We start from the raw sequence: 16,520 nt of genomic DNA on the forward strand, positions 1-16,520 counted from the left end.
TCACAGACCTCAGATTAATTGCAGTAGTGGATTCTGCAGCTTGTCTCATTCATCTTTTTTTTGTAAGTCCTTTTCTTTTAAAAATTGAGACTAGCCACTACCTTAAAAAATTAGGGTGGCATGGTGTGAACTTGATGTGGAGGAAGAATGGATATGAGTGCTGCAAAGGGTGGAATGTAGCAGCTGCTATTAGTGCCTTCCCCCATATCCACTCGACATACATCTTTTCTATGCATGACCAGCCCAACTTCCAAAATGTTAGCATGTGCGACTTTTTGCCTAAGGGCTCTCTCTGGCTACCAGAACCTACTCTCCCTGAACATAGGGTAGACTGGAAGTTCTAGGGAATCAATGTTCTGCCCTATCAGGCTTCATCCAATAACTGATGGGAGTTGGTGAATAAATACTCCAGCTTCCTTGCCCCTCAAGAGAGGCTAACTGAGACATGCCTCCCAGTATTCCCTAGTGAATTCAGCCCACAAAGAAACTTCTTTGGTAATATTCCCTTTGTTAGTTTTCTTCCCCTCCCTGCTGCTGTTTCCTGGCATTACGTTTCATATAAACAACCTGCCGTCAAAGTTTTGTCTTAGGATCTGATTCCGGGTGAAAGAAACTAAGACAAAGTTAAAATGGAAGTGCTAAACCATAATACTTGAAAACCAGAATGCTTCAGGTATTTTAAGAGTTACTATCCTAGATAAAAACACTGTGCAAATATTTAACTAATATTCAGAAGAGTTGGTTTCATTATGAAACAGAACACAGCTATTTTTCCCAGTTAAAAGATCCAAGTCCAACATGCCAGAACGGACACGGCCATCTTCCTAGTTCTTAATAAAAGGCGTACCAAACTACAGGGGGAAAGAAGCGCAAAATAACATAGAATTAATTATTTCTTTAAAATTTTTATAATTTCTCAAATTGTAATTTACAATATGATCTTTGGTGTTACATGAATGTTATCTGTGTATGCTATAATTCTATAATTTTTTTTAAAGTTTCCTTACACTTAGCAGTTGAGAAGCCCTCTAGCAGAGGTTTCTAAGGTTTAGAGGTTTCCTGGGAAACCTAGCATTGCCGCCTAAGGTAGGATAGCTGCCTCTCCCCTACATCTTATACTCTTGGCAGTAGGTGTTCAGTAAATATTTGTGGAATAAATACTTCAGTCGTTGAAAGGAAACGTGGTTTTAAAAAGTGGATTTACAAAGAGACCCTTTTGCAAGAAAAGGCGCTGGTCTGGGGGTCCCCGCAGGAGGCGGGGTTCCGTGCAACAGATACCAAGATGCCTCCAGGGCGGACCACGACCCAGCGGGCCGCCGGAAGGCTCCTTACCTGGCCGCAGCCGGACCCTCCTCAGGGCAGCAACCGCCTCCACGGACTCCGCGGGGCTGTCGGGCGGTTGCCGGGGAGACCTCCGGCCGCCGCGCACCGGCCGCTTGGGGGGCGGGGCCTCGGGAAGCGGGGCTGTGGTTCTTTGTCATTTCTTTTCCAATTCGAAATAGTCACTTTTGTACCTAATTTGGCATTCGTAATTATAATACACTCATTTTCACAACTATGGAAGAGAGAGTACGCGCATGCCCATTTATGTCGCACACGTGAAATGAAGAAACCTTTCAAGCGCGGCTCCGCCACACTGCGCTGGTCTCTGTCGAAAACTTCAAGTGGCTAGCCTCAGGCACAAACGTGTGGCAAAGCCACACTTTCCAGCTTTAGGTGATTTTAAAACAATTTCTTGGGCCACACAGCATAGGTACAACATGGATTAGAGGTGAGGGGAAAACTGATACTCAGTGAAGTACTGTCAGAGGGCCGGCTTCCAGGAAAATGGGCAGCAGCAGGCTGGGAAAACACAAGGATCTATCCTGTAACTCGGAGAACCCCTTTGAAAAGAAGCTACCCAATCCCAAACCTTCCCCTTTTTTCCAAACAGATGAAGGAGATAAATAGACTCAATTAATCCGTCGACTTTTTCTCCGCCCCTGATTTCCTCCAGTCCTTACCAAAGATGGCGCTCTTCGCTTCCTCTCTCGGCAGCACGCAGGTCCCGGGAGCCTCTACCCAACCTCTCTATGATACGTCCTCCAGCCCCGCTCCCGCCGTGAGGGGCGGGGCTTGCCTGGAGGCGGGGCGCAGGGATCCGGAAACACCTGATCATCTATAGGTTTAGTGTCCAGAGGGTGTTGTTCCTGGCTGGACTTGATGTCCAGGGTCTGAGGGGTTTTCTCGCCGAGTCTCCTGGGGCGGTCCGGCGGCTCGTGCCCTGTTGTGGGGCCCCCATTTGCCGCCGCCATGCCCACGGCCGCCGCCCCCATCATCAGCTCGGTCCAGAAGCTGGTTCTGTATGAGACTAGAGCTGTGAGTACCCCCTCGCGGCGGGGCGCAGGCGGGAGGTTGGATGTCTGCCGGTGGGTGTGGGGCCGTAGGGCAGAGGCTGTACCCTGCCTTCTCTTCCTTCCTCTCCAGTTCCCAAATCCCTGTCAAACACAGCCTTGGGGTAAGCTAGCTCCCTTGAGCTGTGCCTGGGCGCCTTTCCCCTATTATGGTACCCTGGACATTGCAGCATTTGCAGGTCCACTTACAAGCCATGGCTGGAACACGCTGGAAACAGGTGCTTGTGGTACCTCAGGAACTGTTCATGAGGTTCTCTGTACGAGTTACTGGATTCTTTTCAGCTTTCAGAAAGTCTGTTAGTTCTGGAGTTCACAAGTTACTGTACAGGCAGGGGTATGGAAAAAATTTGAACTATGACTCGTAACTTATTTTTTCCTATTCCATGGTATACCATCACTGCGATTCATGTGAATTACACTTCTATTGCTGAACTTTTTCGTTCTCTTTTTTTCTTATTTGAAAGGAAAGGAAAACTTACTTTGTTTAAAGACAGCTAATTTGTTTGGATAACATCTTGCTTTTCACTTGACTTTTTTCAACATAACATTTACTTTTAAAATTTTATTACTTTGAATGGCCATGTAAATAGTGAATAAGCAGATCAGTTTGTATTTCGATTACTAGTTCCTCAATTAAGGGGGAATGGTGTTTATAGAACTTCATACTTGATCCTTTCTGTGGGTGGAAAGCAAAGTTGGTACAGTATAGCTCTTCTAAATTGGGGTGCCACAGTGATATTAGGGGCTGTGTTTAATACTACCCATTTCATGCTAACGAGATTGCATATGCTGGATATTTGCATAATGCTCTTCACTATGTTATAGAGTGCTTTATAAACTGTTTCTCTGAAACTTGGGTTGTCTCCATTAGAGGAGTATGAGAAGGCATTTAACAGTTTCTCAGTTATAACATAGTCCTAATAACACAATAACCTCTCCCTCAGTTTAACATGAGTAGAGAATTGTTGACCTTAAATTAATTTTGCTGACAACTTTGATTAGATCTAGAGCAGAAGATGAAATTATCAAATATACTGTATTTGCAAGTATTTTCAGTTCTCTAATGAGAGCCATAAAGAAGTATCGTTTGTCATTGAAATGAAACCTATTTTCTGTAAAATGTGCCGCTAAATTTCCCTCGTTAGAAACATAAATAACTTTTTTTTTTCCCCTTTGAGACAGAGTCTTGCTCTGTCACCTAGGCCGGAGTGCAGTGGTGCTATCTCGGCTCACTCACTGCAACCTGCTTCCCACGTTCAAGAAATTCTCCCACCCCACCCTCCCAAGTAGCTAGGATTACAGGAATGTGACACCATGACCAGCTAATTCTTGTGTTTTTAGTAGAAGACAGGGATTCTCCATGTTGGCCAGGCTGGTCTAAAACTCCTTGCTTTGGCAAAGTGTTGGGATTACAGGCGTGAGCCACCGCATCTGGCCGTAAATAAAACACAAATTTCAGCCCATTAAAAAGCTGATCACTCATGAGGACTGCGTGAGATATTAGTGTTCAGAAAGCACAATTCATATTATAGGGCTCTTCTGCTCAGAAATCTTCAGTGGTCCCAATTCTGAGGAGAGTAAACTCTGAATCCCTTAGTTTGGCATTCAAAGCCATGTATTATTTGTCCTCAACTTGTCTATCTAGTTTTACATCTAATTTAATATCAATTAATGAAACATTTATTGAGGATCAACCATGTGCCTTCATATGCCTTATTCTGCAGTAAAACTGTATTGCTTTCAGTTCCCTATATCTGCCCTGTGTTTTTCTGCTGTTCTTTATTCTCATAATGCCACACCCCCTCTTTTCCTGTCAAAACCTTGCTGATCCTCACAGCACATATCTGGTCATGCCTTGCAAACAGTAGTCTCTCAATAGATGTGGATTAAGGAGCTCTAACACAAAGAGATAGAGGTGTGCTCTAGAACTCAGCTGTGACCCCTCTCAACCGCCTAAGTAATGGAAACTAACTCTGGCCAGCTTAGAGACAAAAGGTAAATTTATCAGAGGGATGCCAGGGGAGCCATTGCATGGTATCCAGCTTCTGGAAAAGCAGGAAAGAGATAACAGGTTTGAGAACCCTCTCAGAGTACTGCCAAAAACAGTGTAGGTGCTGGGAGAAAGAATCTGATTGACTCAACTATGATTGGGTATCATCCCCTGAGTGGACAAATCATTCATGGCCAGGGGGGTTCTGGCAGGAATGATTTAGCTGTGGAATCATCCTCTTTGTTTCAGCAAATGGTTGGGGCTGGGCAACCACCCTTGAAAATGTCTGCCGCATTGAATCACTGAGTCTCGGTTTTGTTGTTAAATAATTTTTTTTTTTTTTTGCTTAAAGATATAAGCAGAAAGGTTTTGTTTGGTTTTGTTTTTACTAATAAGCTCAAAGTATAAATAAAAAGGCATAAAATTACAGGTAACTAGATAAATGCTATGAATTAAAAAAACAAAAAGTGTAGTAGGTTGTAATAATGAGAATAATAGCTCAAAATATTCTACATATATTTTATTATTTAATCCTCATAAGACCTCTAAGAGATCATGCTGTTAATTCTACTACTATATATATTATTTAGTAAAGAAAAAAAATGAGGCGAAGATAATTTAAGGCAGTTACTTAACCCATTTATGCCAGAGGTTGCAAATCTTGTGTGTGAAAAATCAGACCTTTGTGATGACCTTGAGCAGTAGGATATAAATAACTCCCACAAGCTTAGCGTTCCAATAATGGAACACTAGGCATAAGGTGTGGTGCAGGTGCTAAGAATGTATATTGGGGAAAGGACAGTCTCTTCAATAAATGGTGTTGAGAAAACTGGATATCTGTGTGCAGAAGAATGAAATAAGGTCCTTCTCTCTTGCCATATCCACAGATCAACTTAAAATGGATTAAAGGCTTAAGTGCAAGACCCAAAACTGTAAAACTACCAGAAGAAAACATAGGGGAAATGCTTCAGGATATTGGTCTAGGCAAAGATTTTATGAGTAAGACTTTAAAAGCACAGGGAACAAATGCAAAAATAGACAAATGGGACTATATCAAGCTGAAAAGCTTCTGCACAACAAAAGAAACAACAGAGTGAAGAGGCAACCTATAGAACGGAGAAAATATTTGCAAACTCTTCATTCAAGAAGGGACTAATATCCAGAATATACAAGGAATTCAACAACTCAACAGTAAATACCCCCAGATAATCCAATTAAAAATGGGCAAGGATCTGAGTAGACATTTCTCAAAAGAAGATATGCAAATGGCCAACAGGTATATGAAAAATTACTCAAGGTCACTAATTATCAGGGAAATGCAAATTAAAACCACAATGAGATACCATATCACCTCAGTTAAAATGGCTATTTTCAAAAGGACAAAAATTATCAAATGCTGGTGAGGATATGGAGAAAGGGAATTCTTATATAGTATTGGCGGTAATGTAAATTAGTATAGCCATTATAGAAAACAGTATGGAGGTTCCTCAAAAAACTAAAAATCCGGCAGTCCCACTACTGGGTGGGTATATGAGGGGATTTCAAAAAGTTCATGGGAAAATGGAATTAAAAGATAAAAATAACAAATGTAAACTTTATTTCTCAAGCTAATTTCCGTCAAGGTCAAGACATTTTTGTAACTAATGATATCAGCCATTTAATTCATCCACAAAGAACCGAGGGTCCTGGGAATTTAACCATGTTGGTGCAGTCTTCTTTACTTTGTTAACTAAAGAAAAATGGGTGCCCTTTAAGGATTTTTTTTTAAGATGAGAAAACAAAAAGGAGTCAGAAGGAGCAAAATTGGAACTGTAAGGCAGATGCCTAATTATTTTCCATTGAAACTCTTGCAAAATCCCCATGTTTGATGAGAGGAATGAGCAGCAGCGTTGTTGTGGTGGAGAAGGACTCTCTGATGGAGCCTCCTGGGTATTTTTCTGCTAAAGTGTTGGCTGACTCTCTCAAAACACTCTCATAATAAGCAGATACTGTTCTTTAGCTTTCCAGAAAGTCAACGAGCAAAATGCAGTGAATACACACACACACAAAATGTTGCCATGACCTTTCCTCTTGGCCCGTCTGCTTTGCTTTAATTGGACCACTGCCACCTGTTGGTAGCCATTGCTTTGATTGTGCTTTGACTTTAGGATCATACTGGTAAAGCCATGTTTAATACAGTTCTTTGAAGAAATGCTTCAGGATCTTGATCTCACTTGTTTAAAATTTCTGTAGAAGGCTCTGCTCTTGTCTGCAGCTGATCTGGGTGAAACAGCGTTGGGAGCTGTCAAGTGGAAAGTTTGCTCAACTTTAAATTTTCAGGCAGAATTGTGTAAGTTGTACCAATTGAGATGTCTATGGTGTTGGCTCTTATTTCTGCTGTTAATCATCTGTTCTCTTTAATCAGGGAACAAACAAGATGAATTCTTTTCCTGAAAAATTTACATGGGTGGTCTGCTGCTGTGGGCTTTATCTTCAATGTTGTCTCATCCCTTCTTAAAGTTATTCATTTGTAAACTGCGTATTTCTTTGGGGCATTGTCCCCACAAACTTTTAATAAGCATCAATGATTTCACCATTCTTCCACCCTAGTTTTACCATAGATTTGATGTTTGTTCATGTTTCAATTTTAGCAGAATTCATGTTGCTCTGACGGGCTGTTTTCAAACTGATCTCTTATCCTTCCTAGTACTTGAAACTAGATCCTGTTCAGACGTGTTATAGCAAGTTAGTATCAGTTTATTTTGGTGCAAAAAAATTTTGAAATCCATAGCTTTTTTATAATATGCATTTTCCATGAACTTTATCAAGTCCCCTTATATATTCAAAAGAAAGGAAATCAGTATGTCAAAGACATATCAGCACCTCCATATTTATTGTAGCACTATTCACAATAGCTAAGATGTGGAATCAGCCTAAATGTGAATCGACAGGTGAATGGATTAAAAAATGTGGTATATATTCACACAATGGAATACTATTCAGCCATAAAAAGAATGAATTTCTGTCATTCACAGCAAATATGGATGAGTCTAGAGGACATTATGTTATATGAAATAACGCAGGCACAGAAAGATAAATGTTCTCATTCATATGTGGGCGCTAAAAAACGATGTTGAGCTTATAGAAGCAGAGAGTAGAATTGTGGTTATTCGAGGGTTGGAAGGGTAGGAAAGAGGGAATGATAGGGAGGGAGGGTTAACAGATATAACAGCTACATAAGAGGAATAAGCTCTAGTGTTTTATAGCACTGTAGGCTGACTATAGGTAAATAATTTATCATAGATTTTCACGTAGCTAGAAGAAAGGATTTTGAGTGATTCCAACACAAAGAAATGATAGATGTTTGAGGTGATGGATAAGCTAATTACCCTGATTTGATCATTACACAGTGTATGCATGTATTAAAATATCACTCTATGTTTCATATGTACAATTATTACATGTTACCTAAAAAAGGGAAAAATGAGGTCAGGAGATCGAGACCATCTTGGCTAACACGGTGAAACCCCGTCTCTACTAAAAATACAAAAAATTAGCTGGGCATGGTGGCGGGCGCCTGTGGTCCCAGCTACTCAGGAGGCTGAGGCAGGAGAATGGCGTGAACCTGGGAGACGGAGCTTGCAGTGAGCCGAGATTGTGCCACTGCACTCCAGCCTGGGCGACAGAGTGAGACTCTGTCTCAAAAAAAAAAAAAAAAAAAAAAAAAGGGAAAAATGTATGATTCAGTAGATCAGGATTTTGGGAGTGACTTAGCTGAGTGATTCTGGCTCAGGGTCTTATGAAGTTGCAGTCAAGATTCAACTGGGTTGCAGTCATCTGAAGGCTTGAAAGAAATGGCAGATTTACTTCCAAAATGGCTAACTCACATGCCTGACAAGTTGAGCTGACTGTTGACAAGGAGCTTTGCCTTCTTGCATCATGGACATTTCCACAGGACTCCTTGAGTGTCTGTCCTTACAATGTGGTAGCCTGCTTCATCCAGAGTTATGCAAGAGAAACAAGGAGGAAACCGCATTGTCTTTTGTGACTGAGCCTCAGAAGTCACACTCTATCATTTCTACAATATTCTTACACAGGTTAGCCCTGTTGAGTGTGAGAGGGGACCATACGAAGGACATGAATACCAAGAAACAAGAATCATTAAGAGTTCTTGGAGGCTGCAGAGATTAAAGTTCACTTTTGTCTGTACCTCAGTTGTCCCATATCATTTGTAAAAATGACTATCCTTTATTGAATTTCTTTGGCATCCTTTGAAAAAATTAGTTGACTGAATAAATGTGGATCTTTTCTTAAACTCTTTCCATTGATCAATTTTTTTTTTTTTTTCTAAGACGGTGACTTGCACTGTCGCCCAGGCTGGAGTGCAATGGCGCGATCTCGGCTCACTGCAACCTCCGCCTCCCGGGTTCACACGATTCTCCTGCCTCAGCCTCCCGGATAGCTGGGATTACAGGTGCGCACCACCACATCCAGCCAATTTTTTGTATTTTTAGTAGAGACGGGGTTTCACTATGTTGGCCAGGCTGGTCTTGAACTTCTGACCTCGTGATCTGCCCGCCTTAGCTTCCCAAAGTGCTGGGATTACAGGCTTGAGCCACTGTGCCTGGCCTGTTTTTTTTTTTGTTTTTGTTTTTTTTTTGTTTGTTTTTTAGTGTCATTACCAACTTGTCTTGATAATTGTAGTTTTATAGTAAGTCTTAAAATCAGGAAGTTTTCCAACTTTATTCTTTTCCCAAATTATTATGGCTATTCTAGAACCTTTGTGTTTCCATATGAATTTTACAATAGGCTTGTCAACTTCTAATAAAAAGCCTGTTGGGATTGTGATTTGGATTTCATGGAATCTGTAGACCAATTCGGGATAATTGAAATTGTATAATCTAGAAAGAGGAACACTTTTTGCTTCCCTATCTTGATGCCATTTATTTCTTTCTCTTGACCTATGGCCCTGGCCAGGACCTCTAGTACAAAGTTGAATAGAAGTGACCAGAACAGACATTCTTGTTTTTTATCTTAGAGGGAAAGGATTCAGTCTTTCACTATTGAGTATGATGTTAAGCTATTGGTTAGATACCCTTTTTCAGATTGAGGAATATTTGTTGCTTTGGTCTGATGAGACTTTATAAAAAAATTGTGAGTGGATGTTGAATTTTGTCAAATGTTTTTTTCACATCTGCGCTTGACATTTTCTTTATTTGCATATTATGGTCAATTACATTAATTCATTTTCAAATGTTAAACCTTGGATTTTGGAGGTATACCCTACTTGATCATGATTTATTACTGTTTTTATATATTGCTAGATTCTATATGCTAATATTTTGTTAAGAATTTTTGCTTTTATTAATACATTCAGGATATTGGTCTATCATTTTCTTAATGTCTTTGTCTGATTTTGATATCAGGATAACTCCAGCTTCATAAAGTGAGTTAAAAAGTGTTCATTTTCTGAAAGCGATTATATGATTGGTATTGCTTCTATTTTTCAATGTTTGCTAGGATTCACCAGTGAAAGATTTGTGAATACAGTTCCTTTGTGGGGTGAATTTTGATAATGATATCAATCATTTTCCATAACAGATATAGGGCTATACACATTTTCAGTGGACCTAGAATCAGTTTTGACAAATTGTATTTTTCCAGGAATTTGTTCATTTTATCTTAGTTGTTGAATTTATTGGCATTAAGTTGCCCATAATATTTGCTTATAATCCTTTTGATGTCTATAGGATTTGTAGTAAAATTCTCACTTTTATTTCTGACATTGGTGTTTTGTGTTCTCTTTCATTTTCCTTTGATTCATCTTGCTAGGGATTTGAAAGAATAAACTTTTGACTTGGTTAATTTTCTCTATTGTGTATTTTCTGGTTAATTAATTTCTGCTCTTAGGCTTATTTTTTTCCTCATATGCATTTTTTTTTTTTTTTTTTTTTTTTGAGACGGAGTCTTGCTGTGTCACCCAGGCTGGAGTGCAGTGGCTCGATCTCGGCTCACTGCAGCCTCTGCCTCCTGGGTTCAAGTGATTCTCCTGCCTTAGCCTCCCAAGCAGCTAGGACTACAGGCCCACGCCACCATGCCCGGCTAACTTTTTGAATTTTTGGTAAAGACAGGATTTCACTATGTTGGCTAGGTTGGTCTCGAACTCCTGACTTCAAGTGATTTGCCCGCCTCGGCCTACCAAAGTGCTGGGATTACAGGCGTGAGCCACCGTGCCTGGCCTCTCATGTGCATTTTGGATTAATCAGTGTCTTATTCCGTTCAGGCTGCTGTAACAAAATCCTATCAACTAGTTGGCTCATGATTTTCACAGTTTGGAGGCTGGTAAGTCCAAGATCAAGGCACTGGCAGATCCAGTGTCTGGTGAGGACCTGCTGTGTCCACACACGATGGAAGGAGCAAATAAGGCTTCCTTGAACCTCTTTCATAAGTGCACTATCCCCATTCAGGAGGGCTGTGCTCTCAGGACTGAATCACTTCCAAAAAGTCCCACTTCTGAATACTATTGCATTAAGGATTAGGTTTCAACATATGAATTTTAAATGTTTGGGAGGACACAAACATGTATACCATAGCAATCAACTTATCTTTCTCTAGCTTCATAAGATAGAAATTTATACCATTGACTTAATTTTTTTCTAATATAAAACATTTAAAACTATCAATGTAAATTTAAAAGTAGTCAAAAGATTAATGACAGATGGTGAAAGTCTTAGTAGCCTGATAAAGCAGTATATCCTTACATTCAAAAATATCTTGTAAAATCAAGCTGAAAAATAAAACACCCAATAAAAAGGACATCAACAAGTAGCTCACTAAAAAGAAGTTTGAATATGAAAAAATATTCAACTTGCAAATAATTAAAGCAATAAAATGAAAATAGATTCCCATTTTTCCCTTGTTAGAATAGAAAAGATTTGCCAAAGCCATTGCTGGGAAGTATTTGAAAGAAATGGGCATTCTTGTTTTGGTTAGTGGGGCTGTATTACAGGTTGAGTATCCCTAATCTGAAAATATGAAATCTGAAATGCTCCAAAATCCAAAATTTTTTTGGACATGACATGACACCACAAGTGGTAATGCCAACAACTGTGGATTGTCCACATGGGTGGCTGAGCTAGTGATGTCTTCGCTTTCTGATGGTTCAGTGTACACAAACTTTGTTTCATGCACAAAATTATTTAAGACATTGTATAAAACTACCTTTAGGCTATGTCTGTAAGGTGTATATGAAACATAAATGAATTTTGTGTTTAGATTGGGTCCCATCCCCAGGATAGCTCATTATGTATGTTTTCAAAATCTAAGAAAACAGAAAATCTGATTTACTTCTGGTTCCAAGCATTTCAGATAAGGGACACTGTACCTTTAATTGGTTATAAAGGAATTAGGAGACATATTAAGAAGCAAAAGAGCCAGTGGACAAGATGGGCTGTCTCTTGTCCTGAGCCTTCATTTAGAACTAGAAATACCATTTGACCCAGCCATCCCATTACTGGGTATATACCCAAAGGACTATAAATCATGTTGCTATAAAGACACATGCACACGTATGTTTATTGCGGCATTATTCACAATAGCAAAGACTTGGAACCAACCCAAATGTCCAACAACGATACACTGGATTAAGAAAATGTGGCACATATACACCATGGAATACTATGCAGCCATAAAAAATGATGAGTTCATGTCCTTTGTAGGGACACGGATGAAGCTGGAAACCATCATTCTCAGTAAACTATCGCAAGGACAAAAAACCAAACACCGCACATTCTCACTCATAGGTGGGAATTGAACAATGAGAACTCATGGACACAGGAAGGGGAACATCACACTCCCGGGACTGTTGTGGGGTGAGGGGAGGGGAGAGGGACAGCATTAGGAGATATACCTAATGCTAAATGACGAGTTAATGGGTGCAGCAAACCAACATGGCACGTGTATACATATGTAACAAACCTGCACATTGTGCACATGTACCCTAAAACCTAAAGTATAATAATAAAAAAAAACACATTTAATTAAAAAAAAGAAATATAATTGGGTAGACTTGCTTTGGAGGTGGGGTTCAGGTCGTTATTGTTCTCTGTGTATAGAGGTGGATTTTGAGGAACATTTGGAGAGGAAAGGGAGCTGTGTTGGCAGATGACATGCAGGAAGTGTAGTTCCAGCTTGTGAGGGTTGACCCTTTCCCAAACTTACCTATTCTTTTTGGCACCCAGCACCTTCAGTATGCTCCTTAGCTCTTGTGACTCTTCTCTGGTCCCTAATATGTCCTGTGGCCCAGGCCTAACGCAGCATTAACAGTCATACAGCCCAGTGCAACTAGGAGTTTCCAGCAGAAATTCAGCAACCTGAAGTTATCCTGGGTGAAATTGCAGTTTGCCTTTTACAAGAAGGTGCCCTTGCTTAATATGTGATGGCATAGGGATCTTAGCATCACAATAAGTGACCATTTCATAACAAAGAAATGAACACATAATGGTTGATGTTAAAATTGGTAGCTAAACAGAACTAGGTCTGCATGTGTCTATTTTGCAGGGGGCGGGGAGATGAAAGTTGTTAGGATAATCTTTACTCTTACTTGTTCAAGATTGTTAGCATATATGTATGCATTTATTGCCTGCCTTGTTCCGAAAGGATTTAAGGAAGCTCCCTCCCACCCCCATCACAGAAAGTAGAATAAAACAAGAACCACATGGCGAGGAAATGCACCTTTCTTAATTAGCCTTGATTTGTGTAATCAGGGAATGGGAGAGAGCAATATAGGGTGTAGTTGACTAAGGAATGGAAAAGGAAACCAAAGTATATAAAGTGAGAGAGAGAAACATAGCGATTATATTAGTAACTGGTTTAGACTGTGTGGTTGGAGGTGACATTCACATTTATTTCTACAGAGGATTTGAAGCTTCCCCAGAGTAAAGCCCTGAAGCTCTAATGGATAGACTTGCAGACCTCTCTTGAGACTCACTTCCCCCATCTGGGCGGCATTACCCAATTACTGGGATTACTGGACCAAATGAGGAGGCAGGCTTGCAATACTGTTAGATTGGAAGAAGCAACTTCATGGTGCTCTTTACAAATAATACATTTAATCTGAAAGTTCAAGTGAAGTTTAACATGAATTGAAGCTGTCATACAACCTAAAATTTCTTTCAAGAAGGCTGATTTTCCTCCCTCAGATGAAAAGTGAGTGATTAATTAGCCTGTCATTATAAAAGGAGATAATGTTAGTAGATACTGAATTTCCTGTTAAATGGATTACCTATTGTATTCCATTTGGATTTCACATATATTTTAGAAATACTGATCTTTATACCAACTCAACTCTATTAAAGCTATATTGAAATTTTAAGCTTTTGCTTGAACAATGACACTTTACTTTCAGAAGAGAGCCAGTTTAGCTCACTTCTATCTTAACAGGTATTATTTCAATGTAGCTTTTTTTTGGTATCCTAATTCTCCACCTGAACTCCTGCCAAATCCCAAGCCCCAGCATATCTACAAATACACAAACCTTTTCCCTAGTGGTGTTGATTCGTAGGCATCTACTTGCATGTATATATGCATTTAGGGAGTCTGGCTGAGGCATGCCTGATCTATGGAAATTCCGTGTACTCCAATTACTGCTCCCTTTCCTTCCCTATTCTTCTTGGATATTTTATTTATCTCCTTTCCCTCTACCATTTGAACTAGGGGCCCTTTGCTTCTTCAGACTCTGCCAATACTTGAGATGACTTTTCGTCTTCTTTCAATCCCTAGTTCTTACTACAAATTTGTAATAAATTGAACCCTGACTTTCCCCTAGATGTATAAATCTCTCAACACATTCACACCCCTTAAGTATTCTTCTGGGTTTCATCTTGAAGCAATGGCTTTAGTCCAGACTAGAGTCTCCCAAGGCCTGCACTACAGCCACCATTCTGGGGTTTCCCTTCACCGTTACCCTATATCATACTCTGTATGACAGTTTCCCTGTTTTCCTGGATCCCATCATTTCCTGTTTCTTGATTATGGACTTGTTTTGGTAGAGTACTTCCTTTAATTACTTCATGAGAAAGGGTTCATAGAAGGTCATTTTTTTTTAAGCGCATAAGTATCTAAAAATGTCCTATGCCACCCTCAGGTTTGATTGATAAATATTGAATTAAGGATTGGAATGAATTTTCCTTTAGAATTTTGAAGGCCTTATGTCATTCTCTTCCACCTTCCAGCATTGTTGCTGAGAGCTTCTAATGTTACTCTGTTCTTGATCTTTAGTTTGAAGCTTGTTTTTTTTTTTTTCTTTTTAGAAGCTGTGCTAACTTCTTTTGGTGCTCTCTTCTTTTTATCTTCTTCTGACACTACAGAGGTATCAGGGGCTTCAAATTCCCAAGCCTTTTGGAGGTTCTATTGTGTAAATTGGATTGCTTCTTGACTTTTCCATTACCAGTTTAGGAGTCAGCTTTGTTACACATGCTTTTCAGTTTCAAATGGTTTTTATTTTTCTCCTTTAACTTCTTTGTTCCTCCTTTTGCTCTTGGGGCTTGAGCCTAAAAATAAACATAAAAAACTTTACTGTGGTTTTAGTAAGATGTTTGGGAGGACCAGAGATGTCCACTCCCCTGTCTTTATCCAGGATTCTACCTGTTTTGCACCTCAGACGTCTCTGTTGTGGATCTTGCCCCCTCTCTGTCCCTGAGACTGCCCACAGAAGGGCCACTCACAAGTGCCTGTCGTCAGATGCTCTGTTCTTATCGACTTGACTTCTCAGCAGCATCTGATGTGACTGCTTTCTCCTTTCCCAGATGATCTTTCTTTGCTTTGATGAGTCCACCCCGTGCTGGGGTTTTCTCATTCACCAGCCATTCCCCCCAATCTTCTCAGCTGGTTCTTTCTCTGTATCTGGCCTCTAAATAATGGAGTTCCTCAGGCTAGCTTTTTTGGGCTCTCGTCACTCTCCCTACTCTCTGTAGTAGGTTTAACCCAGTCCCATGGCTTTAAATGCTGCATATGTGCTGATGGCACCCACTGAGCTCTTTTACCCACTAAGTTCTCACTTGGCCTCTCTGGGCATGTTGTGAACAGAACTCTTGGTTTCCCTTCACACCCGTTTCTTCTCTAGTCATCTTGACATAAGTGGCACCATCACCTAGCTACCTGCTTAAAGGTAATTGGATCTATTACTCTCCTTCCTGATCCCATCTACCAGTAAGTTATATCTCCAAAATATAGCTTCAGTTTATCTTTTTCCTCAGGCATCGAGCCTAGTTCCTGACACATATGAGGCATTCACTAGTCAGTGGTCAAATGAGTGACATCAATAGAAACACCAAGAAAATTTATGTAAAAAAAACGTGGGCTTGGGGCTGGGCGTGGTGGCTCATGCCTATAATCCCAGCACTTTGGGAGGCCAAGGCAGGTGTATCATTTGAGGTCAGGAGTTTGAGACCAGCCTGGCCAACATGGTGAAACCCTGTCTCTACTAAAAATACAACAACAACAAAAAAATTAGCCACATGTCGTGGTGCACGTCTGTAATCCCAGCTACTCAGGAGGCTGAGGGAGGAGAATTGCTTGAACCCAGGACGCGGAGGTTCTGGTGAGCCAAGATCACACCACTGCACTCCAGCCTGGGTGACAGAGTGAGACTCCATCTCAAAAAAATAAAAAAATAAAAAAAGTAGGCTCTTTAAAAATGGCGAAGTCATGAAAAACAAAGCCTGACGGACTATTCTAGATTAAAAGATTTAAAAAGATGTAACATATCTTTACATAAAGATATGTAATACATGATCCTTGATTAGATTCTGGCTTTAAAAAATCCAGCTATAGAGGATATTATAGAGAGATGGGGGAAAATTGGAATATAAATTGTACATACATAATATTTTATCGATGATATTATGATTATGTGTTATGATACCTGCAACTCATTTCCAGAGGTTCAGAGGAAGAAAGCGTCTATCAGGAGTGGGGGAGGGAGAAAACAAATGCAACAAAATGTTAACAGTTGGTGAGTCTAGATGAAGGGTATATGGGTGTTCGTTGTACTGTTCTGTTGTCTTTGAAAATTTTTTTAAATTAAAAATTGGGGAAAAAAATCAACAGTGGAGAAAAATTTAGTGGAGGGAAACTTTAGGGAAATTTTTAATCCCCAA

At 40.0% G+C, this 16,520-nt stretch overlaps 2 protein-coding genes across 3 annotated transcripts in view; one reads left to right on the top strand and one right to left on the bottom strand.

The window, feature by feature from the left end:
• Window positions 1-2,068, bottom strand: part of AK9 (adenylate kinase 9) — a 216,128-nt gene extending 214,060 nt beyond the window's left edge. The window contains exon 1 of the mRNA XM_003255556.3: window positions 2,004-2,068. The gene's annotated coding sequence lies outside the window, so the exon portion shown is untranslated. The remainder of the gene's footprint in view (window positions 1-2,003) is intronic.
• Window positions 2,069-2,072: 4 nt separating this feature from the next.
• Window positions 2,073-16,520, top strand: part of FIG4 (FIG4 phosphoinositide 5-phosphatase) — a 128,928-nt gene continuing 114,480 nt past the window's right edge. The window contains exon 1 of one of the 2 annotated variants that reach the window (XM_030809555.1): window positions 2,073-2,358. In XM_030809555.1, coding sequence (XP_030665415.1) covers window positions 2,293-2,358 — 66 coding nt within the window. In that variant the 5' untranslated portion in view covers window positions 2,073-2,292. The remainder of the gene's footprint in view (window positions 2,359-16,520) is intronic. The other variant, XM_003255554.2, reaches the window with a different exon arrangement.

The sequence above is a fragment of the Nomascus leucogenys genome, chromosome 3, assembly GCF_006542625.1.
Source record: "Nomascus leucogenys isolate Asia chromosome 3, Asia_NLE_v1, whole genome shotgun sequence".
In the NCBI taxonomy this organism is placed as follows: Eukaryota; Metazoa; Chordata; class Mammalia; order Primates; family Hylobatidae; genus Nomascus; species Nomascus leucogenys.